General features: G+C 44.3%; 1 protein-coding gene across 1 annotated transcript; it reads left to right on the top strand.

The window, feature by feature from the left end:
- Positions 1 to 27,292, top strand: LOC138299382 (keratin, type I cytoskeletal 12-like). Its single transcript, XM_069237609.1, has 8 exons — positions 1 to 498; positions 3,040 to 3,122; positions 4,885 to 5,041; positions 8,675 to 8,833; positions 10,037 to 10,162; positions 22,545 to 22,762; positions 22,905 to 22,969; positions 26,956 to 27,292. The coding sequence occupies exons 1-8, from the start codon at positions 49 to 51 to the stop codon at positions 27,051 to 27,053; spliced, it is 1,356 nt and encodes a 451-aa protein (XP_069093710.1). The 5' UTR covers positions 1 to 48; the 3' UTR covers positions 27,054 to 27,292.
- Positions 27,293 to 27,934: the final 642 nt, after the last annotated feature.

The raw sequence follows: 27,934 nt of genomic DNA, 5'->3' as shown, positions 1-27,934 counted from the left end.
TTTGATTGCCAGCCTTTTTAGTAGGAGCTTGTTGCTTGGCTGAAAATCATGGCTTACCAAAGCATCAAATTCCGACGGAGCAGTGTATCCAGTGTGGTGGGTGGTGGCGGTGGTGGTGGTGGTGGTTTTGTAAGTAGTAGTGGAGTTGTTAGCAACAGCTTCAGTGTGGCACCAGGGATCCATTATAGCCAGGTGGGAAGTGGAATGAACTTTAGCTCTGTCAATGCTGGTGATGTGGTTAATGGATTCGGTGGTGGAGCAGGTGTCAGTGGTGGAAGGGATCCCCTTCTCTCTGCTGGGGAGAAGGAGACAATGCAGAACCTCAACACCCGCCTGTCCTCCTACCTAGAAAAGGTGAGGGATCTGGAGGACTCTAACACTGACCTGGAGCGGAAAATCAAGGAGTGGTATGAGAACAATCGCCTTGGTGGTGCTGGGGACTCAGCAGCCAGCGACTACAGCAAATACTACAAGCAGATTGAGGATCTCACAAATCGGGTAAGCATGATTCAGTGCTCCCTTGAAATTCTGAAGCCTCATTTTATGTTGAATTAGGATTAGCAGATTAGTTCACACCACTGGGGAAAACCTTTTTGCAGTTGTTGGCTATCCTTTCACATTTCATAGTTTTAAGGGGGAGTTGAATTGGTTACATTGAACCCAACTAAAACTACAACTCCCAGAATACACTGAATTCTTTAATAAAAAAAAAAGGCTCAGGACTGGAAACTGGGTGTCCATTTGGCCTAGAGTTATCCTGTAATCCTAAACCTGTTGTCTCCCATAACATGAAGCAGCGCACTCTAACGCAGTTAACAGGGATATAGTCTGTGCCAATGGAATTGTCCTAGTCTACACCTTTGAGATGATTTTCCTTTTTTTCATGTATTGTCAACCATCTGTGGCACAATTTGCAGATTGCAACAAAAAATGTTTGTTTATAGCTGGAACGGATCACAAAATACTTAAGAAAGGGTCAAACACATTTCAGTGTGTTAACAGTCTCTTTACACAATCTCACTGGCCACTCTCCAGTTGCGGATTTCTGTATTTAGCTGTTAAAGTGGAACTAATGACGTGAAAACTTTGCCCAGAGAGTAAGCAAGGAGTAAGTTCAAGTCCTTGCATGGACCGTCTGTAAGGCAGAGGCAGAAAATGAGCAGATTGGATTTGCCGGGCAGGACTTTTCTACCATCACTTTCTGCTTCATGCCCCGTCACTCACAAGAAAGGTGAATTAGAGTTAATCAGTTTGCATTTGTCAAATAACTAACTATTTGGAAAGTGGAAATAAGGTGCCCTGATTGAATATAATTGAACTGGATTATTTGTGACTGCCTGGAAAAATGAAATTTATAAATTTCAATTTATTACTTATTTCAATTTATACGTCTGAATGTTTTTTGTTAAGTAGTGTCCTTTTTTGTAAAAAATATTTTGTAGCATTTTTAATTTAGCAATATAGACCTAAAGTCTTTCATATTTAAGTACATGGGGTCTGTAAATCAGGGACCTCTGTCTTAGCAGGTCTGATGCATTACCCAATGTTGTGTTATTTTATGTAAAGAGATTTTGTGTGGAGCATTTTACAATTAGTATGGAACTGTAGTGGTTTCATGATTCATTCGTCCTCTTCGAATGTTTTTGATTAATTCACACGTAAGGGAGCGTGGGCTTGTTTGGCAGCGTTTATCCTTGGTTAGTGGATAGTCATTAAATGTCTAGTTTCTTAATCAGTCCTCTTGGTTAATATGACAGCAAAAAGAGCTTGATCGAGACAGGGACCTCTGCAGTGTATTTCTTTATTTTACTGGGTATGTCACTGCCTAGCCTGTGCATATTGTTTTCTGGACACCATTGCTATAGTTTGGTGTTAATTTTGTGAATTTTGTGAATGTGTGCTATGTTTAAGCTGATTTATCTGAATAGCTTTAGGATGTATGTTGGTGTGGAGCGGTGAGCATGCTGTTGAGGTATTAGGGCATTGTGAGCTACAGAACTTTATGGCCCGGCTGCTGGATTACCTAGATCTTGCAATATTTGGATTTTTGTGTTTTCTGTCTCAGCATCACGAAGCTAATCAAGTGCTCCACAACTATTCACATATGGCTTTGTTGCCAAAATGTACACATGAAGGTGTCAGGGGGTTCTCTAGAGAGTTCTGTTTGTGAGTAAACGATTTATAAGTATAACTGTAAAGGTGTTTTGTTATGGAACTCTGTAATTTACTTCCAGCAGAACATGGAAACCGGATTAGGTGAACAGTACGAGACAGGAGACCCTTAACACGAATATTCTTCCTTGGGACTATCAAGGCCTGCAGGCGAAAAGAAAGAGAAGAGAGACCTGGCAATCAGCACAGTCTTTTTAGAAATTTCCAAGGACCCAAAATTCCTTAAACCAGATAAATATCAAGGGCCTGATTCAGAAAGGATTTTGTACAACCAAATGTCGTTTCAGTGGACAAACTGTTAAATTTGCCGTTAGGACTCAAAATTCTTTATTCACAGAATCACGATCTGTAGATTTTTTTAAGTGCAGATTTTTACAATAATATCACACTCATTATTACATTCCCCTACCTGTACAATGTCAGGTTGGTCAATTTTTTCTAGTCTTAACTTCACCTATATTGGGAGTTAAGTAAAGTACCTATATATTTATATACATAGCACAGGATGTAGTGGTTGGTCAATGTAGTGGATGGGATGTTTTCATCATGTGATATAGCCCATACAATAGTGACCCCTCACCTTTGCAAGAAGGGCTGATTTTCTACCATATGTAAGTATCGCTTTAGATGTGGACACAAGTGGGAAGCAGAATGGTGACATGGCCTCTTAACCATCATTGTACCAAAAATGTTCTTTGAGTAAACCGATGGGGACAGACATGACACAACTTTGGGTGACACCCAGGACAGTTCTATTAACCTCGCAAGATGGGATGGGATTGTTTGATATTCAGTGTGAAAGGTGCTCAGTGATACCTTGACTACCAGAATGCATAGTCATGCACTGATTATCCTCTTGCCTTCCAGATCATTGGTGCTGCTGTTGACAACGCCAGGGTCGTCTTGCAGATTGACAATGCCAGGCTTGCAGCGGATGACTTCAAACTGAAGTGAGTGTTGGGCACTCTGTTTATGGTGGGCACGGAGGGACCTGGCGGGGTCGTCTCTTCTCGCGTCTACCCACATTTACAGTTATTTTAATTTAAAAGGTCAATAGTTCAACTAAGGGTTCAAATGAAAAGTGTGTCTGCCCTCAACAATGAAAATTCTGAGCTATGACATAATAACAGCAAATTGTTTAACTTTTATTGAACACAGCTGAAAGTATTGTAGAGAGTGACATTTATGTGACCATGATCAAACCAAACCAAATAATGCAGCATGTTTGAACAATTTATGTGGCATGTTTTACAAACAAAAGAAAATATAAAACACCTTCTGTGGCTTTGTGTGTTAGCTATTCTGACATTTTAACTCACTGATACAAAATGGATTCTGCTGCTAAAAAAATACACGGGATTCTTAAGAAAGAAAAAATAACGCAGTACAGAAATTCTAATCAGAATGTTGTTCACCAACAATTAATAACTGTGTGCACGGTTTAGATTTTGGCTGCAGAGTAAATTCGGCTATAAGCCTTTGTCTTCTATGGAAGCATAGCAAACTTGCTTATCAACAGTCTAAGTTCCAACTTTCAGAAGGAAACAGATTGTGAGAAACATGCAAGGAGTGGTAAAGATCTCTAAACATCAGAATAAAAATCAGATTCTGCTTGAAAAATCTACATGGGATTTATTCTTAATGAAAATGTTGCTACACAATGTGTCAGCGCTGCGTGTTCGATTCCGTAAGATAGAAAGCAACTCACTGGTGGTGAAGTTACAGTTCTCACCAAATTAATCGAAACGTCTCTAGGATGGTGGCAGAAGACAATTATTTGAAGGAAGACTAACTTCTGCAATATTTTCTCTCTCACACATCTAGCATTTACCTTGACTTGGTCTATTGCCCCAGCAACAAACAGTGCTTTCTTAGATACTGTTCTCAAGCCACTAGTTGATCTATGCTCTAGTTTCTCTAGAGTATAGGTTTGCAGCGATTTTTATTTATGATTTGAAACCCCTATTAGGGGCCAAGATACTGAACTTTCACTGTTCTCAACAAATGCAGGTCTTGTTCCGGAGGTAAGGGAAATCACATATAAAGCTACCCACTTAATGTCCTAATCTCCCCAGTCCCTAAATTAGCAAAAGGTGCTTCTTTAGTATTATGCCGGCAGAATCACCAGTAGCTCTGTCAACTGAATATTTCAGGATACTTTCTACTGTGCCTAGACAGAGAAGGTGCAACCAGAGCACCATGCACCATTTGTCCTAGCCTATTTATGGTGGATGGTGTAAAGGGATTTTTACTTTGTTCACTGCTGGAAAATCTGGTGGTATGAGACAAGAAAAAGACAATGAGAAAACTCCCTAGGTTTAGGGGTCCTTAGTTTTTTTAAATTATTTTACTTTTTATCACATTTAAAAAAAAACACTTTGAGGGTTTCTTTTTGAAGAACAAAAAACTTTTGAAAAGTTTGACTGCAGGTCGTCATGAATGACAATACTGTCTTTCAAACTTTTGATACATTAATAAGTACCTCTGTGATGGTGATTCATGTTAATGTACAGAGTTAATGTGGAATTGGTGAACAACTCTAAATTTGGTGGGTGACGGTCCCTCAGGATGGCATAGGTAATGTCCTTTGCCATCCTGAGGAAGTACACTCCATCCACCAAACTCTAAATCAGGCTATTTATCCTTATGCCTCATTGCACCCTTGTGCTCTCCTGGTTAAAATGACACCTGTTTTTCTTTACTCGTGCTCAGGGGAGAGAATGAGCAGTTTCTGCACCAGAATGTGGAGGCTGATATCAATGGTCTTCGTAAAGTCATGGACGGGCTGACCGTTACTAAGTCAGATCTGGAGATGCAGCTGGAGAGTCTTGCTGAGGAGCTGGCCTTCCTCAAGAAGAACCATGAGGAGGTAGGCTGTACCGCTCAGCTTTGAGGCGTCCCAAGTGGTTCCTTGAAGTTGCAAATTGAGGAATGGGCAGCACAGTGTCACTCGGAGTGAGGTTATGCCAGGGCCATTAGTGTAGCTTCATGCATGGCTGACTATCTCCAGACTTGCTAGTATTTCTAGGGCTCCACTATACACAGATACAGGTGGACATCAAATCAAATAAACCTTCAAATGCTCTTTTGCAATGGTGATTTAAAGACCCAGCCCCTTAGTGCCTGATTTAGACTATGTTGGAGAGCGTGCTCCATCAAAATGGCGCCAGAGTAGAGTATCCTCTATGCCAAAGCAAAGTTCTGCCTGCCTTATTAAGAGATGGGTGTAACTTCAGTATGTAGACAATGGCGACTACTTTGTCTTTGTAGCCTGCATACATCTTTTGAATGTGTGTTTGCTTTCCCTATTTAGAGGTGATGAACAAATGGCCAGTTTTCATTGTCTATCACTGTCAGCTAAAACCTTCGAGTAAGGGGCAGTGAAAACTGCAAAATGCCCCCCATGCCGTGGGAGAACTCCCCCCCCCCCCTATTTTTTTTCAAAAGCAAAATCCCCCTTTGGGATTTTGATTTTGAAAATCAAAAATGCTGAAAGTTTGACGGATGACTCCTTCATGGTGACAGTGCTGCCCGTCAAACTTTCAATGCATTTACAGGAACTGCCATGATAATGGTGCCTAGAAATGCAAAAGATGTCCACTGGGCCAGCGGGTGTCTCTACGTTTGGTGGTACACTTGCCATGGTGGGAGTAAAATACTCCACCATGGCAACAATACAGACTCTGTCTGCCAAAGTATAAATCAGGCCATTAGTCTTTAAAACGGTCTTTAAAACTTTCAGTTTTTTTCTAACTTCCAAACTAGGTTTAGTGTGGACTGTCTGATTGTTGATTTATGTCATCATCAAGGCCAGGACCAATGACAATGTGTATATTCTAGCTCAAAGACAATTGGTGGAGGGTGGGTCACCTACAATGCCAAAATCAATAAATTAATCAATATAATCACTAACCAAAACAGAGACCAGCACACCTTTGTGCTCTGAGAGAGGTTGTGTGGACCTATGTTAGACACCTAATATGTAGCAGGACAGTGTGATGCCAGGATCTGCTATATATTGTTACACTGTATACATTGTTAACTGGGATCACAACTCTTTCGAATATTTAGTATGTTTGTGCTCTGTGGGGCTCAGTTTTATCCTGACCATTCCATAGAATTGTATTTCTAACCCCTTCCACACAACTGCACTTTTGATGAAAGCTGCTATCCGTGATGCAGCTAGGCCACTGGAGGCAGTCGCATTACAATACCAACACAGGTAGACATGAGAGAGAAGGTAGGGAGCTGAGGTACCAAAATTACATTATACACAGGATACCAAAATAACAAACTGTCGTTTGGTATAGGGCTCCGAAAATATTTTCAGTGAAGCAGTTTAATGTTCTGCAACACCAGGCTTCTCTCAAACAGATCTGGGATGTTAGCTACATAAAAACAAATTTACAAGGGTTAGTTAAGACCTCAAAAAAATAAGATCTCTCCAATTTCATTCTCAAGGACTAAAAACGGTTAATATAAGCTGAATGTCATTTATGGGAAATATTGTAGACCTTTAAATCCCATCAGTAGAGTCATCACCTAAAATAGAACTATTAGTGAACCAAGCTTGGTTTCGCCATTCATAGATAAAAGCATGAGCAAGCTAACTACCTTGGTGCCAGGGGGCCCCTCAGGAATGAACAATAAACAGCCACTCCTTGCTGAAGAAATGAGGGCAATGCCTCATCAAACGATCTGTGGGGTCCAGCATATGTTGCAGTATTCTCTTAGTACAGGCTATTGAATATTCTCAAATGTCATCTTGTTGCTCAGAACAAGGGCCTCCTGAGTAACTTCCAAGGCAGGACAGGAAGCAAAGGATTCTCTTCTGATTAGTTGTTTTCTCCATCATTTAGCAAGGGATTCCTTCCCGCACCCTGAGGCCCTCATTACGAGTGACCCAGATAATTTTAGAATGTGTGATATCTACTGTTGCCACACATAACAGAATTATGAATTTGGTGGCTCACACAGCACTCCTGTAGTTTTCCCCATATAACTTTTGGCAGGTCAAACCTGAAAAATATATTGGGGGATAAATGCCAGTAATTCCTGGGACATGTGTATTTTAGTGTAGTAAGCACCAAAACCCTCATGTTATCCCCATTATCAGGCACAAACCCATATGTGTGTGCTATTTCTCACACCCAATGATTTCCCTCCCCTGCAGAGTCAGATTTATCATCACGAACACTAGACCAAATATAATGAGGTCCTAGGCCTATTTTTGCTCCAGTACGGGGAGCTAATTTCAGGAGGAAGGAGTGCAGATTTCTGTCCATAAAAAAAGCACAAGCTCATCTGTAGGATCCTCTCTGTCATTCAGAAGTGATTACATTCTGCCATTTTCACAACAGCTCCAAGGGCAACTTAATCATCTGTCAGCTCCTAATTCACTTAGGGGCAATTTATTAAAGGGTTGCGTTGCTTTTCACCACGCAATGGGGTGCAAGCGTGATGCAACACTTAAAGTGCGATTAATAAATCCAAAGTAATGCAACAGCTCAAATTGCTGCATTGCATTACTCTGCCCCAAGGAGGCGTTCCATGGGTGGTGCGTGGGTGTTCCCATACAACACCCATTCATTTTTTGACACATTCCCCGATTTACCATAGGTGGTAGACTTTGGAATGCACCACAACTGCACCAGGTGTGGCGTAACAATATGAAATTATGTTGCAAGAGTGCCTTTGGTGCAATATGCAATATTGCAGAGGTCAATATGGTGCAAGAGTGCCTGCATTAGCGGTCGGCAGCACAATGTGTGCCAGCGCTGGGAAAAGGCAGGAATGCGTTGTATAATGCTAGATAGGGAACATTCCTGCCCTTTCCCTGTTACGCAGTGCAGCAAGGTGACTTGCTGCGCTGCGTGACTTTTTGATATATGAGCCCCTTAAGGTATAGTGAAACAGAAAACAGCAACAGAGAATAAGATAAAATAAACAATTGGCTAAGAAAGATGAAAACACAATTGGTCATTGGTGATGAACTCTCCAGTTCTTCCAGACCTTTCAACTCTGATATTTCCTCGCATACTGCTATTTCGTTTTAGGACTTAGTTAGTTCAGTTAGCTTAGTGTATTCATTTTGTCACTACGCCAATCACATACACCACAGAAAAAGCATAAACAAAAGTCAAAGAAACAAGGCACATTAATACATTTTTAGGACCTAGTGGATGGAAAAATACCAAAATGCTGTACAAGGGACTACATTTGAAAACTGTTCCAAAAACAGCTGCTTAGTCCCTTAGTGAGAAATGAAAAAAATAAAGAAATTAACAAAATGTTGACAGGTTTAGGCATAACAATGTACAATTTTATTGATTGTGTTTCTCTAACCATTTATTGGGTTGTATTGGTGATGGTCCTAAACATCAAAATGATGGCAATCCAAACATTAATGAAAAACACCACAATTTGAAGTTAAACAACAAAATCTTAATGCACAATGGACGGGAATAATTTGAGCTTTTCACCCTTGTATCCCAATGTCTAGGAGATGAAGGGCTACCATGGAGTGGGCGGCCAGCTGAGCGTAGAAATGAATGCAGCCCCAGGAATCGACCTGATGAAAGTCCTGAACGAAATGAGGGCTCAGTATGAAAAAATGGCAGAGAAGAACAGGATGGAAGCTGAAAGCCAGTTCATTGAGGCGGTAAAAACCAATGCACGAAAACAGACATAAATATATAGGCGGTAAAAACCAATGCATGAAAACAGAGATAATCTACACCCTTAGGCTCTCACCTACATTTGATGTAATTTATTCAATTTTAGGGATTCTCGAGAACTGAAGTAGTACACCTTGGAACTGACTATTTACTTTTACTAGGTATAATCAGTTTCACTTCACTAATGTACAGCTAAGTGCCTAACAAAACTAAGGCCCTCATCTCAACTTTGGCGGGCGGCGCAAGTTGAAACCGCCGGGCGGCCGCCAATGCAGCAGCACTCCCGCAGGGTCTATTTTGAGATCCCCGCTGGGCCGGCGGGCGGAAACCTGGTGTTGCGGCTGTGCGATGGGTGCAGTTGCACCCATCACGCTTTTCACTGTCTGCATAGCAGACAGTGAAAAGCTCCATGGGGCCGTGGCAGGGGGCCCCTGCACTGCCCATGCAGTGGCATGGTCAGTGCAGGGGCCCCGCGACTCCCCTTTCCGCCAGCCTTTTCATGGCGGTTCATACAACCATGAAAAGGCTGGCGGGAGGGGGACTCGTAATCCCCTGGGCAGCGCTGCCCTGGGGGATTACAACCGCCAGGACAAAAGTGGCGGGAAACCGCCGGTCCCGGCGGTGTGACCGTGGCGCTTCCGCCGCGGTCGTAATGCCCAAGTTTGTACAACCAGCCTGTTTTCGGTAAAAACTCCAAAACAGCCGGCAGTCTTTGACCGCCAGGGTAGTCATGAGGGCCTAAATGTGCATTTGTTTTCATTGTTTTTTCCTCCCAGAAATTAATTTCTCCCATTGAGAAACATTTTACCCTACACTCCCTTAAGCTTTGCAGGTGATGCCAACACATTCCCACTCTGCACAGGGGTGTGTCCCACCCATCTTCACAGAAATTAATCATTGACTAATTCCAAGGTCAGGTTGTGTGTTAGAATAGCTGTGAATATCCACAAACTCGTTTGTTTGGGGGTCCTCGCCAAGTTTCCATGGCTAGTGTAATATTAATTGTGAGTACATCCATTCACGACTATTTTTTTTAAAAGAGCTCGTGAATGAAGCCTTTGTACAGCCAAGTTGAACTTAGGTGCACAAATGGTGTTTTAATCAGTTTCTGTATATTTTTATCCATATATTATTGGCTTGTGATGTTGTTTAGAACACTCCCTTATCTTTATGTATTTTCTCCCCAGTGTAAGAGCCTGAAGCAGGAACTCCTGTATGGGGCAGAGGAGGTGCAGTCCAGCAAAAGCGAGATCAGCGACCTCAAACGCACCTTCCAAGCCCTGGAGATAGAGTTGCAGGCTGCCCTGGCCATGGTAGGTGAAAAGTAGCTTTAGCTATCTAAGGCCACTTAATGTTTCATAGTTCTTTCGAATTCTCGCAGGAAGGACAGTTGCAAAAATATTACAATTACAATATTTTTTTCCCTAGGCAAATATTTAATTTCTTGTTTTTTCCAAACTATGTTTAGATTTTCCAATATACAGCAGAGATTTGTGAATTTTAGAATTCTGCTTACCTAACTAGGCAAAAATTCAGAATTTCGCAGTTTTCTGGCATTCCAAAGTTATACATTAATTTTCAGTTAAGCTTCTGGAAAGAAAAATTGTCCCGAAAAAGCCAATCTTCAGAGTTGTTTTCAGCTAATTAACTGAAAAATGTTAAGGGTTTTTAACTTAACTTGCCGAAAAAGCAAGTCAGCAGAAATAACATATTATCACATAAAACACATTTTCAAGTAATTACATAACATTTCAAAGATTTTGTCCATAATTACCATGACGTTTCTAAAAGCAGAACAGGAAATTTCACTCTCCGAAGTCAGAGAACTATACCGAAAATAAAATTGTCTATGCTCACCTTCTGCCTTGCAGCTTCAAAATGGTGCTCACCAGTTTCTGCTGTCGCTCTGCTCTGAAATTTGAAAACTCCTTCCTTGCTTACTTTAATTTTGTTCTTGATTTAATATATGTCTCTGCACCTTCTTTCAGTATGCCATACCATCCATCCATTTACCCTCACTCACCTGGTGTTCAAACTCTCAAAAAGAAGGGATTCACCAGACTTAATTGTATATGCCCAAATTCATTTTAACAAGCGATGGACGCTAGATTTGAAATTGCAAATAATCTACATCAGTTTCCAAAGTTTAAAAAGGAAAAGTAAAAAATATAAAAATGTAAACATCAGCATGTTCCTGGCTTGAAATGACTGAAATATCTGCTTTAAAACCATTTATTTCGCATTGCATTCCAGCTAAACGTTACCCCCGGAACCCTCTTCTCTCATTTTTATAAGCCAACAGCATTTGTTCGCAGGCACTGAAGACTCTGTTTTAGTCCACTTTCATTTCTTCCTTCTCTGTATGAATGGATGACTTGTGTTTTCAAGTGTGAATATTTTGAAGTCCAAACCCCTCATAGACTCTATGTTCAGTATTCGTACAAAAAATTAAAACAGTGTAGGCTCCTGTTTTGAAAACGATCAACTTATTTTGCTATACGATTACGTATATAATATTATTGCTACTTACAGGTTTTGGATGCATCTGTAACTTCAATTTCCATACAGTTCCAATCTGTCCCCTGTAGACATGCAGGAAGAACATCTTGAAAAATGGATAATCGTCATTATTCTGATTCTCCCTTCCACACCCCAGTACTTACACACTCAAGGTGGGTCCACTAAGAGGCACCCTGTATTAAATCTTCTGGCATTTCAATTATCCTTCTAAGTCAGGGATGGGAAGCGCAATCAGTAAGGTATAGAGAAGAGAGACCATTTTTTTTATGTGAACTGTATTTTGGCTTCTATAAACACAAAACAGTCTAATACCTGGTTATATAATATACTTGGCTAAGGCATTAAGGGGTATATTTACAAAAAACTGGTGCATCAGTGCTGATGCATCAGTTTTCCTCCGTCACCCATGCTCCACTTAACGACACCATAGGTGCACTGTATTTACAATACGGCACACCATGGGGCACGTTAGGCCAATAGCGTAAAACTTTTTTATGCTATTGTGGGACTTTGCTACACTAGCGTCATAGATTTTGACAATAGTGCAGCAAAGAACAAGGAGGCTCATTGATTAAAATGGATGTGTCACTTTAACGCCTGCTTTGAGCAGGTGTTAAAAAGTTGCCAAAATGGTGCACTGAAATCTTTTTTATGGCCTCCAAAAGCCGGATCGCCCACCTGTATACATTATTCCTGGCACAGGCATAATGTGGCGCAAGGAGTTGCAAAGTGGCACTATGCATCACTATGCATGCATTGTGCTCTTTGTAAATATGGTGCAGCGAGAATTGCCTCCTTGAGCCACTTTAGTGGCACAAGAAGGCGCTAGGGCCTTGTATATCTGGCCCTAAGTTTTTCCTCATGCATGTGGTATTCGTGCCCACAAGCAACATCACAGTTAAAAAATAAAGAATTAAAATGCCTCAAGAAAAATGAATTACAAAAAAATGGTAAGAAATACACTAAAAAGAAATGGGAAGTCAAAAACCATTGCTACTCTCTGGAGTGCACTAGTTTGGATCATAAGCTTGTTGCACAGTTTTACAACCACAGTTGGATGAAGCATAGTTTGATAAAAGTAGCAGGATCACCATGGTGAAGAGGTTTTCTTCTGACCTTAGTTGCAGGAGCAAGATATTCCTCACATAAGTTCTCAATGAGATACACCTTTTTGGCAGCTCCACAGTAACTGTGAACTTGGAAATCAAAAATCCCAAGCAAGACAATCTGCTAAAATGTGTTCACTAAGTGAGAACTTTTTGGGTGGGTTTGACAACTTCCTCTAAAAGTGGAGGTCCTATCATTTAAAAATGTTCTTTATCTAAGGGATAGTGCTATAACAACATGTGTTCCAGTTGAAAGAAGGCTCTCAGTAGCTACGCAAAAGTCTACCACAACATGTCCAATTAAAAACTGGTTCCTGGGATTCATCTGCTACAAAAAGGGTTACTTTTGCCCATGCGGCTTTCTTCACTGCACATATACAGAGGAGATGTTTCACATGAGCAGACAGTAAATGTGTCCAATTCATCTAATCCATTGAACTTTTTTTCTAGTCAAAACTGCCTCTGTTTCAAGGATTTTCTTAACTATACAGCTACAGGAATTAAATCACATAGACCAAGCAGTCTCAATGCTAGGACCTGATCTCATCATCTTTCAGGATCAGCAGTGGCTAGGTGTCCTACACACGAAGCAGCTGTTCAATCCCAGAGGCCCAATACAGAGTAGGAGGTCCCAGAGGTCCAAGACACAGCAGGAGGTCCCTGAGGTCCAAGACAGAGAGAGAGACACACAGTTCTCTCCAAAGACTTCTGTCAGGCTGATAGAAGTTCCACTCAGCTTTAATCTAAGATACGGTCAAGAGGGCATGTAAAAGGGTCAAATCCAACTCTGATTAGTGACAAACCATAAGTGACTCAAACTGATATTGACACTTTTCTCCCTCAATGTTTAGCAATGTGATGTAGCTGTGGGTCCTAGGATATGCTTCATAGACCTAGCTGTCACAAAGTCTCGTTGAAAATAGAAATACAACATGTTAGCAGTCGTTGTTCACTTTTGCCCTAATCCAGTTCCAAGGATGGCCTGTTACTCAACCAGGAATGAAATAAAAAGCCTCCACCTCCCATGCCCCATTTATTCTTTCCTCCTAGCAGTTTCTGGGTGCAGTAAAGAAGAACTATACCCTGATGGCTGGACAAATTCATGAGACCCAAGTAAAATAGATTTAAAAAAACTCAGATGAATGGGAAAATAATGGCAGAGAGAGAAAGAAAAGAAGGAAGGATTGTGAAGGGAATTTGAAATCACAGATGCTCTGTTTCCAGGGTGAGACAAAAGAGTTGTGAAAATATATTTTAGTCTTGTGAAGAAAAGAGGCATTTTTAAACGCACAATCTTAAAATCAACTTTACTAAAAGATGTATTTTTAAATTGTGAGTTCAGGGACCCCAAACTCCACATTTCCATCTACTCTCTAGGGGAATCTACACTTCAATCACATTTAAAGGTAGCCCCCATATTATCCTATGAGAGAGACAGGCCTTGCAACAGTGAAAAACGAAATTGGAAGTATTTCATTGTCAGGACATATAAAACACATTACTATATGTCCTGCCTTCACCATACACTGCACCCTGCCCTTGGGGCTACCTAGGGCCTACCTTAGGGGTGTCTGATATGTAAGAAAAGGGAAAGTCTAGGCCTGGCAAGTGGGTACACTTGCCAAGTCGAATTTACAGTGTAAAAATACAAACACAGACACTGCAGTGGCAGGTCTGAGACATGATTACAGGGTTACTTGTGTGGGTGGCACAACCAGTGCTGCAGGCCCACTAGTAACATTTGATCTACAGGCCCTGGGCACCTCTAGTGCACTTTACTAGGGACTTAACAGTAAAACAAATATGCCAATCATGGAGAACCAATTACGAACACATTTTAAACAGGAGCACTTGCACTTTAGCACTGGTTAGCAGTGGTAAAGTGCCCAGAGTAACAAAAACAGTAAAATTAGAGTCCAGCACACATCAACAACCTGGAGAACAGAGGGAAAAAGTTAAGGGAGACCACGCCAAGGATGAAAAGTCTAACACGTGTCCCCCCCAGCTAAAAGTGGGGAGCAACTACCCAACCTCATGGGAGTTCTCATCACTAAGGTGGAAGAACCTGGACAGACCATCAGCATTGGCGTGTTCTGTAGTAGGACGGTGTTCCACCGTAAAGTACATCCCCTGTAGGGAAATGGACCACCTCAACAGTTTTGGATTCTCACCCCTCATCTGCATTAACCATCTGAGGTGCCTGTGGTCGGTCTGAACTCGGAAGTGAGTCCCAAACAAGTAGGGTCTTAGCTTCTTCAGTACCCAGACCACAGCAAACGATTCGCGTTCTATGGCACTCCACCAACTTTCCCTGGGTAGTAACCTCCTGCTAATGAAGGCTACGGGTTGATCTAGGCCCTCTTCGTTAAGCTGTGAGAGTACTGCTCCAATACCATGCTCTGGGGCGTCTGTTTGCACAACAAACTCCTTGGAGTAGTCAGGTGCCTTCATCACAGGTGCTGTGCACATGGCAGCCTTCAGGGCATCAAAAGCGTTCTGGCAAGCCTCTGTCCAGATTACTTTCTTGGGTTGCTTCTTAGAAGTCAACTCAGTTAAGGGGGTAACAATGGTACCATATCCCTTAACAAACCTCCTGTAATATCCTGTGAGACCTAAAAAGGCTCTCACTTCAGTCTGGGTCTTGGGAGGCTCCCGAGCCAGAATCATGTCAATCTTAGGTTGTAGGGGTGCCACCTGGCCACTCCCCATCTGGTGTCCTAAGTACACCACAGAACCCTGCCCTATTTGGCACTTGCTCGTCTTAATAGTGAGGCCTGCCTTCTGCAGGGCCTCTAACACTCTCCAGAGGTGTTGCAGGTGTTCCTCCCATGTGGAACTAAACACAGCAATGTCATCCAGGTAGGCAGCACTGAACTCATCCAGTCCTGCCAACACCTGGTTGACCAACCTCTGAAAGGTGGCAGGGGCATTCTTCATCCCAAAGGGCATCACGTTGAAGTGGAAGTGCCCATCTGGGGTAGAAAATGCTGACCTCTCCTTTGCCCCCTCAGTTAAGGCCAGTACCCAGATGTTAAATCAAACGTACTGAGGTACTTGGCAGCCCCTAACCGATCAATGAGCTCATCAGCTCGGGGGATGGGGTGTGCGTCAGTCTTGCTGACCGCACTGAGACCCCGGTAGTCCACACAGAACCTAAGTTCTGGAGTGGCACCAAGAGCAGCAGCCTTTGGGACCAATACCACTGGGCTGGCCCAAGGACTGCTGGAGTGCTCAATAACCCCTAGGGTTAACATTTTGGAGACTTCCTCCCTAATGCAAGCCCTGACCCTGTCAGTCACCCTGTAAACCTTATGTTTAACAGGCGTACTGTCCCCAGTGTCCACATCATGTGTGCACAGGTGTGTGACTCCTGGGATCAGAGAAAACAGCGAGGCGAACTGTCCCAACACGTGGCGACAGTCCCTCTCCTGTTCCTCAGTCAGGGAGGGGGAGAGGATCACTCCCTCCACAGACCCATCTTTCTCTCCTGCAGACATGAGGCCAGGAAGAGGCTCACTCTCTTCCTCCACCCCGTCATCTGTCGCTAGGTGCATGGATAGCTCAGTTCGCTCAAAGTGTGGTTTGAGGCGGTTGACATGTAGGACCCTCAAAGGGTTCCTGGGGGATTGCAAGTCTACCAGAGAGATGACCTCGCTCTTTCTTTCCACCACCTCAAAAGGCCCAGTCCACTTATCTTGGAGAGCCCTAGGCTCCACTGGTGCCCTGACCCACACTTTTTGTCCAGGCTGAAACTCAACCAGAGTGGCATTCTGGTCGTACCACCGTTTCATATCCTCCTGGCTTGCTTCCAAGTTCTCCTGAGTGAGACTCCTGAAGCGGGCAGTCTGGTTTCTTAGTGCCAGCATGTAGCTAAATACATCCTGGGGTGGTTTACTAGGAGCTTTCTCCAAAGTCTCCTTCACCAGACTGAGCAGTCCCCTCACAGGGTGGCCATAGATGAGCTCAAAGGGGCTAAAGCCAAGTCCCTTTTGAGGCACCTCCCTGTAAGTGAACAGAAGGCATGGCAAGAGGACGTCCCACTTACGCCTCAGGGGCTCTGACAGGCCCTGAATCATGCCTTTCAAGGTGCGGTTGAATCTCTCAACCAGACCATTACTTTGGGGGTGGTAAGGGGTGGTGAACTTGTAGGTTACCCCACACACCTTCCACAGAGACTTCCTATAAGTGGATATGAAGTTTGTACCTCTATCAGATACCACTGCCTTGGGGAACCCCATGCGGGTAAAAACTCCCATCAAGGCACGTCCCACCACGGGGGCAGGGACCGTCCTTAGAGGAATGGCTTCTGGGTACCGTGTGGCATGGTCCACCAAGACCAGGATGAACCTGTTGCCCATGGCTGTCTTGGGATCCAGAGGCCCCACAATGTCAATTCCTACCCGTTCAAAGGGAGTACTGAAAACAGGCAAAGGCTGGAGGGGAAGCTTTACATTTCCTCCCACTCTTGCCACTTGCCTGACAAGTCTGACAAGACCTGCAATGTGCATCTGAGTGCCTGCGCATTAGGGGCCAGTAAAAGTGGGTGACAAGCCTCTTAATGGTCTTGTCCTGCCCCAAATGTCCAGCTAATGGCACATCATGAGCCAACCCCAATAGGAAGGCCCTGAAGCACTGGGGTACCACCAGCACACGGGCTGACCCAAGCTCAGGAATCTTAGGCTCGCTGTACAGGAGGTCATCCTCCCAATAAATCAGGTGTGATCCAGGCTCCTTGCCAGCCGCCTGGTCTGCCGCCTGCCGCAAACCCTCCAAAGTAGGGCATGACTTCTGTGCTGCACAGAATGCTTCCCTGGTGGGCCCCCCTTCCTGCTGCCACTGCGACAGCTCAGGGACCTCCCCCAGTTCAGCCACCTGTTCCCCTGTAGCCTCCGGGGCATCACCCTCAGGCTCTGCCTCCTCCCGGACCGTGGGAACTTCTGGGGCCGGTTTTCCCGTGCCCCCTGCCCTTCCTCTTCTTGGCGGTCCCCTGGGCCACTGTTTCAGGCTCCAGGGGCTCTTGACTACCCTGATTGGCTGCCATAGACCGGGTGGATACGCATACCCACCCAGGCAGACCCAACATCTCCAAGTGAGACCTGTGTTCCACCTCCTTCCAAGGGGAATCCTCCAGGTCGTTGCCTAGCAAACAATCAACAGGCATGGTTGGACTCACAGCTACTTTCCAGGAACCTGAGACCCCCCCCATTCAAAGGGAACCTGCGCCACTCTGCAGAGGCGCTCAGAGTTGTCTACTGCAACTACTTGGTGAAGTACCCGGGGATCAATCTGATCTTCAGACACCAGGTGACTCCTCACTGTAGTCACACTGGCTCCTGTGTCTCTCAGAGCCTCCACCCTCTGTCCATTGATGGTCACCCATTGCCTGTACTTCTTAGTGTTATCAGGCACTAGGTTTCTCTGGACCATCTCACTGTCCCCTAGTGAGACAAGGGTCATTTCTGCTGGTTCCCACCCACCTGAAACCAACTCCTCCCCAAGCGCTACACTGACCAAACCCTGGGACGGTGCACCAGTGGGTGCCGGTGTACTTTTGGGGTATTTGGGGTCCCCCCTCACATGACCCACCTGGTCACATGCATAACAATTACGTGGGGGACCACCTGCCACTGACTTCCCTTTGGACAACCATGGCTTCTTTTCACTTAGGGGTTGGGAATCCTTACCCTGGGAATCAGTTTGGGGCCCTTTAGAAAACCCCCCCTGGTTGCCCTTACCCCCCCCTTTCTTCTGAGAGGGACCCTGCCCACCCTTGGCGTGGTCTCCCCCATACCTCTTTTGGACCCTGGTGCTCTCCCAGCGGTCCGCTTCCTGCGCAAGCTTCCTGGGGTCAGTCAGCTTGCTGTCAATGAGGTGCTGGTGCAGCTCTGGAAAACATAAACTGTACAAGTGCTCCCAAGCAATTCAATTGTAAAGCCCCTCATACGTGTTTACCTTACTGCCCTTCACCCAACCATCCAGTGACCTGCAAAAAGAATCAACACATTCCAACCATGTTTGGGATTCCTTTCTTTTGTAGGATCTAAACTTCTCCTTGTACTGCTCAGAGGTGAGACCATACCTGGTGAGTAAGGCCTCCTTCATGACAGGGTAGGTGAGACTCTGAGCATCCCCTAAGGCTGTCAATGTGTCCCTCCCCTCTGCCTCAAAATGCTTCCACAGGGTTGCCCCCCAATGACTTCAGGGACCAGGTTCATGTGGAGAGCTGACTCATAACCCTTGAACCACAAGTAGATATCATCCTCCCTCTTATAATCCCTCACAAGGTCTTTTGGGATGTGTACCCTTCTCTCAGGCTGCACTGTAGGATTGCTGCCACCATCCCTACTGGATTGACTCCTCTGATCTATCTCTTTAAAACTGAGCTCATGAGCCATTGCTAACTTCCTTTCCTCAATAGCCAGCCTTCTCTGTTCCATCTCTAGACTGAGCTTTTTCAGCTCCAATTGGTACTCCCTCTCTGCCTGTCTGTCCTATAACTCTTCAGGTGTCAGACCCTTGGAGGATACACTGCTACTTGCCCTAGAGACTCTTTCCCTGGGAATAACAGGTCCCCCTACTATACCATTATGTACTGATTGCTCTCCCTCCTCATCCTCATCCTCCTCCTCATCCTCAGTGTGCCCTCCAGTGCTTCTGGTTGTCACCCAGGCTACCAGCGCCTTTTTCAGCTCATCCCTCTTGGAAGAGCTCTTAATGGGACAACCAAAATTGTTACAAAACTGCCTTAGCTGAGCCTTGTTATAACTATCCAATTGCTTCAGGTCAAAAACAGCTTCAACTGATGCATCTCCAAGTAGAGACATGATGAAAGGTTAAAAAGAGTGCAAAGTTCCAAATGCAGAAAAGCAAGTTCTCAAATGAAGTTCCAGAAAAGTCAATCACCGGATCAGCGAAAAAAGAAACTGAATGCAGAGCAAAAACAGTCCAAATAGAAAAAACAAAACTCACAAGACTAGCAGTATGTGGTCACGTAGTGGTCTGAACTCAAACAGTAGTGAACACTTAATTACTGTATGTCAAGTACAAATACAAGTCCAAATCTCAACCGCTGATCACCAATGTTAGAAATGGGGTCTTTGGTTGACAGTCAGGTTACCCCCTGTTCTAGCAAGGACCCTCACTCTAGTCAGGGTAAAAGAGAATCACCCTCAGCTAACCCCTGCTTACCCCCTTGGTAGCTTGGCAGAGCAGTAGGCTTAACTTCAGAGTGCTAGGTGTAAGTATTTGTACCAACACACACAGTAACTTAATGAAAAACATTACAAAATGACACAACACCAGTTTAGAAAAGTAGGAAATATTTATCTAAACAAAACAAGACCAAAACGACAAAGATCCGACATACACAAGTCAAGTTATTAATTTTTAAAGAATAAACTCAAAAATAGCGCTTAGAAATAAAAATGCTTCAATGAGATGTTAACACGGCGTCGTGATGAAGTCATTCCCAACAAGCCGATACCAGCGGCGCCGGACACAGAGTCGTGTAGACCCCCAAGTACAGTACCTTTGGTGAAGAGTGAAAACAAGCTGATGCGCGAAGTCGGGGATCGCGGTGTCTGTGCGAAACGTTGAGTCCACGCGCTTCGAGCGGCGTCGGTCACGACGAGGTGCGGCGACTTCCACGGAGCCGCGGACTTCAGCGGGGCTGCAGCGGCGTCGGGCCTGCGAAGAGCGTCGCGTTCCAGCGAAGGTCATGGCGTCAGGTGCAGGCGGCGTCACTGGATTCAGCAGCGGCGTCGGTCCGGAGTCGTCCGAAGTCAATTTCCTTGGATTTCCACCAGCTTTCCTTTCAAGGGCCCAGGGTCTGGATAGGGCACCACTTGTCAGAGCAGGAGTCTCTCCAGAGACTCCAGGTGCTGGCAGAGAGAAGTCTTTGCTGTCCCTGAGACTTCAAACAACAGGAGGCAAGTTCTAAATCAAGCCCTTGGAGATTTCTTCACAAGATGGAAGGCACACAAAGTCCAATCTTTGCCCTCTTACTCTGGCAGAAGCAGCACTGCAGAAAAGCTCCACAAAGCACAGTCACAGGCAGGGCAGCACTTCTTCCTCAGCTATCAGCTCTTCTCCAGGCAGAGGTTCCTCTTGGTTCCCGAAGTGTTTCTAAAGTCTGTAGATTTGGGGTGCCCTTCTTATACCCGTTTTAATCTTTGAAGTCACCTTTCTTCAAAGGGGACTCATACCTACTTGTGAAATCCTGCCTTGCCCAGGCAAGGCCTCAGACACACACCAGGGGGTTGGAGTCTGCATTGTCAGAGGCAGGCACAGTCCTTTCAGATAAGAGTGACCACTCCACCCCTCCCTCCTAGCAGACATGGCTAATCAGGAAATGCAGGTTACACCCCAGCTCCCTTTGTGTCCCTGTCTAGGGCGAGGTGAAAAACAACCCAACTGTCAAACTGACCCAGACAGGGAATCCACAAACGAGGCAGAGTCACAGAATGGTTTAAGCAAGGAAATGCTCACTTTCTAAAAGTGGCATTTTTAAACGCACAATCTTAAAATCAACTTTACTAAAAGATGTATTTTTTAATTGTGAGTTCAGGGACCCCAAACTCCACATTTCCATCTACTCTCTAGGGGAATCTACACTTTAATCACATTTAAAGGTAGCCCCCATATTATCCTATGAGAGAGACAGGCCTTGCAACAGTGAAAAACGAAATTGGCAGTATTTCACTGTCAGGACATATAAAACACATTACTATATGTCCTGCCTTAACCATACACTGCACCCTGCCCTTGGGGCTACCTAGGGCCTACCTTAGGGGTGTCTGTCATGTATGAAAAGGGAAGGTTTAGGCCTGGCAAGTGGGTACACTTGCCAAGTCAAATTTACAGTGTAAAAATACACACACAGACACTGCAGTGGCAGGTCTGAGACATGATTACAGGGTTACTTGTGTGGGTGGCACAACCAGTGCTGCAGGCCCACTAGTAACATTTGATCTACAGGCCCTGGGCACCTCTAGTGCACTTTACTAGGGACTTAACAGTAAAACAAATATGCCAATCATGGAGAACCAATTACGTACACATTTTAAACAGGAGCACTTGCACTTTAGCACTGGTTAGCAGTGGTAAAGTGCCCAGAGTAACAAAAACAGTAAAATTAGAGTCCAGCACACATCAACAACCTGGGGAACAGAGGCAAAAAGTTAAGGGAGACCAGACCAAGGATGAAAAGTCTAACACTCACAAACCACATAAATCATGACTTCGCTTCAGAAGCCCCTACGTAGGCAGTTAAAGCTGATAGGAAGCCTGTTAAGGACAAGGGATGTACACCCACCACTGTAATCACCTTTAAGAGCCTTGGAGGGTGCACTCATGGACCTCATGGACTTTCCTTAACTCTCTCCCAGGCACAGTAGAGAGTTTGGGGATACATCAGGAGTTCCTGTGGCTTTCTGTTGGACTGGTCCTTCTGTGGTGTATGACTAGGCACTGTGGACTCTTGCTCACAGCCACCCTGCAAGAGAGACAGGGCCTGGGTGGCTGGGGAGTTAAAGCAGAGAGTGCGGACTTCCTTGGGCATCTGCTGGACACAAATGAGGCAGCTTCTAGGTCATAAATCATAACAGCTGGGCAAGTGGGCTGCCCTAGAACCTATACTCCTAGCTGCTACTGTAAGAAAGACTGAGTGCCAGGCTGTGAGGAAGCTGAAGAAAATCTGCCCCTAAATACGTGTGCCAGTATGCACATAGCTGCTGGGTCAATAGGCTGAAGCTTGCGTCATTAAGCAGAGTGCTAAAAAACACAAAAACATAGTCAATGGGGACAAATGTATGACTAATTGTCTATCTTACTCAAATATGTCTCAGAATACTCCTATGCTTTTCTTACCTTTGCTTCATCATCCTTTTAAAGTGTTGTTTTTTATTCTTTGTTTTTCCCTTATCCTGCCTTCCAACGTAGCCGCCTTTGTTCTTCAGTGCTATTCATAGCACTCCTTTCCACTGCCTGCTCTTCCTTTCCAGTCCTTATCTCCATTATCTTTTTTAGTTCTTCCAAATCACTACTTGTTCCTTTTTGCCATTTGTGACAGAAACGATCACTTGAAGACACGCTGTTAGAAACAGAAGGGGGTTATTGCCAGCAGCTCTCCCAGCTTCAAGCCAAGATCAGTGCACTGGAAGAGCAGCTCGGGGCCATCCGCAGTGAGATTGCCAATCAGTGCCTGGACTATGAAAAACTTCTGGATGTCAAGACACTGCTGGAGATGGAGATCGAGACCTACCGACGGCTCTTGGAAGGCGATGGAGGGTAAGCCTACAGTTTATCATTGTGGTGTCCTCTGTCCTTGATGGACATTTGTATTTTGAGAAGGGAAACAACATTCATTGACGAAACTAGTGACTGCAGTACTTGAGAAAACCATAAAGTCACGTTCTGTTTTCTGTTTCAGAGTTTCACTGAATTCACCGGAGAGTTCAGGTGGCGGATCACAATCTGGATCCCAACAAAGCAGAGGTAAATCTTGTTGAAAATAGATTTAAGCTGACCCAGTCTCGTATTTTATCTTCCATTGACTTTTCTGTCTCTTCTATAGCTGGGTTAAGTAAGAGAAATGCCCAGAAGCAGCCCAAACCACTGCTTCATGGAAGACCAGGTAGCCAAAAACAATCTAGCAAGCAACTGAATATTGATCAATGGCTATAAATGTTACGTCATTTGTTAATGACTCAATATCTACGTGCTATATTCCATAACTAAATGGCAAGATTTTTTAAGACTATGAGTTATATCATAAACGTTTCTTTCTTTCAATCAATCAAACTTCATAAACATGAAATTTCAGGTCCCAGACCCATGTTGACGCTCGTGCTGTAACTCATAGACTGCAAAAGCCCTGTCCATCGGCTTTGAGCTTAAATACTTCCAAGATGTTGGGTACTACATCTTATTTTGCAGTTTAACAGGTAATAGTCTTCCATAGGGTCCCCGAGTTTCAGTTTACTGCTGATGCTATATTTCATGGGTTTTTTTGCATTTCTCCCAGCTTTATTCCATTCTACTTGCTAGGAAAAAATATCCCAGGTCGACTATACGTTTGAAGTTATGGGAATGGGAACAGGAATTTCTCAAATTATTTTGCCATCATAGGTAAATAACATACCTGTCATTTCATCACTATTTATGACACCTGCAGTTACAGGCCCGCTGCACAGGTGTTCAAATTAGTAATATAATGTGCATTTGTAAAGCACACATTCACCCAAGTCTTAGGTCTCTTGGCGCTGCAAAAACAGATGTTCATTTTACCAGGCTCAGGGGCACTCATTTTTATCAACGTTGGCAGGATCAAAGACTGAGTGAATCGTGATTCGAACCTGGGACCATGAGGTCAAACACAGATCACTGGAGTGGATACATTAGTCCACTGACTCACTAACCAGGTGCTTATTACACCCCCACTCCCATTAAAGGAGTGGAAGAGGCGCTTGTCTGTGGTGGCTATGTATAGAAAGAGGCCCAGGTAGGGATGACGGGTTATTCGGGTACGTTTCTGAATAGGGCATGGTGTCTGATGTTAGATGGGCAATGGCAGTGGCGTTGCGCAAAATGGCCAGCTTTACATTTGCCAGAAGTAGCTCGGCCTACCTATAATGACAATTTGCTCAGTCACACGTTTGCGTACTCTGGTTCAGCGGTGAAGAGAGTCTACTGGTGTTTAAATTGGCAAAGCGTTTTTCCATCTTCGCAAAAAGGTGTACGGTAAAACGTGCAATACTTTAAAGTTTACAAAGATTTTTACTTTGCTACATTCATATAGAAAATACGACTATTGAGAAAATGTTACATATGCCCTATTTATGTCTAAGAAGTCTGCATAAGATATGCTTAGCAGTTCTGTGTCCCATGGTAAATCGGAAAGCGGGTGCGAATTTTTATTCTCAATCTTGATTCTGAGCTGGGTGCAAATTATGCCTTGCCTATGGCTTTTTCTCAGGCAAATCCCTCCCGAAATATTAAGTATAACTATTATACTTGAATTGAGGACAAATAATTCTATATTAAAAGAAAAGCATAACGTTCACACTGCCCCCCTTCCCCACCCAAAAAAAGTCTCGTGTGTGCAGGGATTAGGTATAAATCTTTCAAAGAAAACTGAAGAAGTGGAATGGACAGGACTTCAGAAAGTCTGCTTCTTTAGTCTGTGCACTTGGCTGTGAAAGACCTTTGCTAAATCTGATATACTCAAGGTTCAGAAGAGTTAGGCCGCAACTGGCCACATGTGTTGTGGGATAAACAAAACTGGGAGCATGATTCTTACCATAAACATATCGAGGCCTATTAACAAAGGTAAATTTGGTTGTAAACATACACTCACTTCATCTTACTTATGCCTGTCAAGAATTCTCCATGGGATACCTGGTAGGTGTAAGCCTATTTACATATGTGGAGATCTCTGCCACAAGTGCATCACTCATGGAGGGGTAAACTGGGCCTTCTAAGGTCTGACATATATCCCTTCCAGGGTGAGAAGGGAATCGATCGCATATGTATTTGTTGGGTGACTAGGGGGAAAAGCCTTCTCCAGGGGGAAAAATCCAAGAAGAGAAAAAGATGCATTTTCACAGGAGATCGTAATCTCCCTATGGAGAACTCTGCTCAGTGGGAACAGGAGACTACTGGGAATGTCACATGAGGTTCACAGAAGTACGCCTGGGAACCTGCGCCTGACACAGCTTTCACAGTGTACTCCAGGGAAGGTCTGACTGCATTCAATAGGCACAGTATGTCCAGAAGGATGCTGAGATCGCTACCTGTACTCTTCCAACTTTCTTTGTGAATCAGGCCTGTTATGTACAGGCTCAGTGAGAGCTACCTGAGATTTAGCCCGCACACATCCCTCTCTACAAAGAGAATGTAGCCATGCGAGCAACCCTGGAACTTAAAGGGAGGGTACCGACAGGCCAACTCTGCTTAAAGCCAGCCACAAATCTGCGAACAGCTTTCAGTCCACAAATTGGCAACATATCTCCATCAAGAATAGTTACTTTCATTTTATACCTAAAAGACTGAGCCCAATTAAAAAGGGGATTGAGGGGGTGGGAAGAGATTGCAGGCCAGGGCGAATAAAGGTGCAGGGAACAAACTGCCTTTCCTCTTGCCATATGCTACCAAAGAGTATCTGCCCTCCCCTGAAGATCACAAAGTGCTCACTTTTCGGTGGGGCGCCTAAACAGAGAAAATGGAAGTGCATGGTTAGAACCGCCTCACGGGAATGGTACTGCCCCCATATAATTACCCAAATGATGAGACATTGCCTGCATGCAGCCCTGCCAGGTGCCACGCATTTAGAGTGAATCTAACGCAAATTAGAATATTTTGCACATTACCACAAGTTCAGAAATAAGTCATTCATATTTGAGCTCAACTGACAGCCTGAGAGCCCCCTTTCAAAGGCCTTTTCATTTGGGTACTGGATTGTAGATGCACGGGCTCTGGGCCTAATGCATGCTGCTGCTCACACTAGGTTGTGTGTTGTGACTATTAGTGTCAGTACCTGCCAAAGAATAGGAACTCTCCTCAAAGTCCCCCGACCACACCATACACTGAAGTGCTGAAGTGAACTCTGATCTTCTCTGAGAGGCAGCTTGCAGTTCAGCTTTGTAGTCACAGAGTGCCCCCCACACACAGAACTGTCTGTCACATTTGGACGTTTGTCCCTCCTGACTCTATGCAGATGCTCTCTGCAGGGAAGGCCTGCAGAAAGCTTCTCCTGGCTCAGCATGCTATCCAGTGGCGGTAGGTAGTTTTACAGGAAGAGGGTCAGGAGAGGGGGGGTTACACATGCACACATACACCTCAGTCACACCCATTCATTCACACGCGCACTCACACAAGCATTCACAACAATCATTAATAAAAATACACTTACATTCATACATGCACGCACCAAACATTTTTTTAAAAAGCAGCTCCGACAGGTAAAGCCTCGGAGGTTCCTGGCGGGTTGGGACTGCTGCCTTCCCTCGTTGAGGGAAAGCAGCAGTCCCAAGTTTCGGAGGTACCAGGAGGGCTGGGACTGCTGCCATCCACCACTTCTGTTGTTGTTAAGGCAAGTCCTCAGCTAAGGAGCAGTAATTTTCCAGGACGGAAAAAAACCTGCTTCCAGTCGATGAAATTTCACTGCTTGGGTCATTGGCCAAATTTTCAATACAGCGTCATTCAAAGTGTCACACTTGAGACTTCGAAACCTCACGCATAAGCACATTCCAAACAGAGAAATGGCACACATAAGCAGACTGAAGCCTTGGCAGCCGTGTGCATGGCGAAGGCTAAGCGAGGGCCCACGCAAGGTCATACACAGCCTGCATACGTGGGTAACTTTATCCCCAAAGGAAAGGCCACAAGACCCGCCACTGGGTGTAAAAGGCCAAAGCAAATTCTGTAAATACAGATGAACATAAACTTTTCCTCATCTCGTGCATTTTTTAATTTTATTTCAGGACAACACAAAACAAGGAAGATCCACACAATTGTTCAAGAGGTCGTCGACGGAGAAGTGGTCTCGGAAAGCGTGAAGGAGGTAGAAGAGCCGATGTAAGCGGCAGTTATAAATGACGTCACCACATTATGGCGGCTAAGGACATAAACGGGCTGTTACAAATGGCGACAGTCTAGAAGTTGAGGGCGGAGTCTGTCTATATTCAAGAGAAATAATGGCCTTTGGCTCCAAGCCGTCGGTGTAACCAATTTATCTAAAATGCTGGGCGCTGTTTTTTTGCACTTCCCTGTACTTGAATTTCTAATAAACTTTATTACTGCTTGCAAGCATGACACGTTTATTTAGAGTCGTCTCTGTTTCTCAGTACAAGTTTAAGAAAATCCAACCCGTCTGATATTTATTTTTTAAATGTTTTTTTTTTTATATTTCACCGAAACATTTTCAAAGTGGTTATTGAATATATCATAATACAGTAACTGGGCATATATTTGCGCTACAAGAAGCTTTAGCCTTCGTTCGAAAATCAGTGTTTTGACTGCAGCACTGCCTTGCTGTTTAGTGTAACTGACTGCGTCACTGCATGATATCCAAACACCCTCGGCCGTTTTTGTTCCTTGTACCTCACTATCTCACTACATGGGATACAGGGCAACGTGATAAATTCTGTTCTCTCTCACTGCATGACAAAACACGTTTCTCCAAGTATCTGGTCTGTGTACTTCTCTGTATCACTCCATGACATACACAAAGCCACTAGAATTATGTGACAGTGAAGAACCAAAGCATGTGGCTGGGTTGCCAAATGTATGTAGCACTAAAAAGAAACTTATGCTACACAAGACGACACAATCTGGAACAGTCTTATTTTGCCATTTAAACAGCTATTCAAATCAAAAGTGCGTCTCTTTAGTAATAGTTTAACACCCGAATAAAGTAATCAGGAGTTGAAAGGTGACCCGTTAAGCTTTTGCTAAGGATCT

Source organism: Pleurodeles waltl, chromosome 6 (assembly GCF_031143425.1).
Source record: "Pleurodeles waltl isolate 20211129_DDA chromosome 6, aPleWal1.hap1.20221129, whole genome shotgun sequence".
Classification (NCBI taxonomy): domain Eukaryota; kingdom Metazoa; phylum Chordata; class Amphibia; order Caudata; family Salamandridae; genus Pleurodeles; species Pleurodeles waltl.
This window is presented reverse-complemented; position numbering and strand designations above follow the sequence as displayed.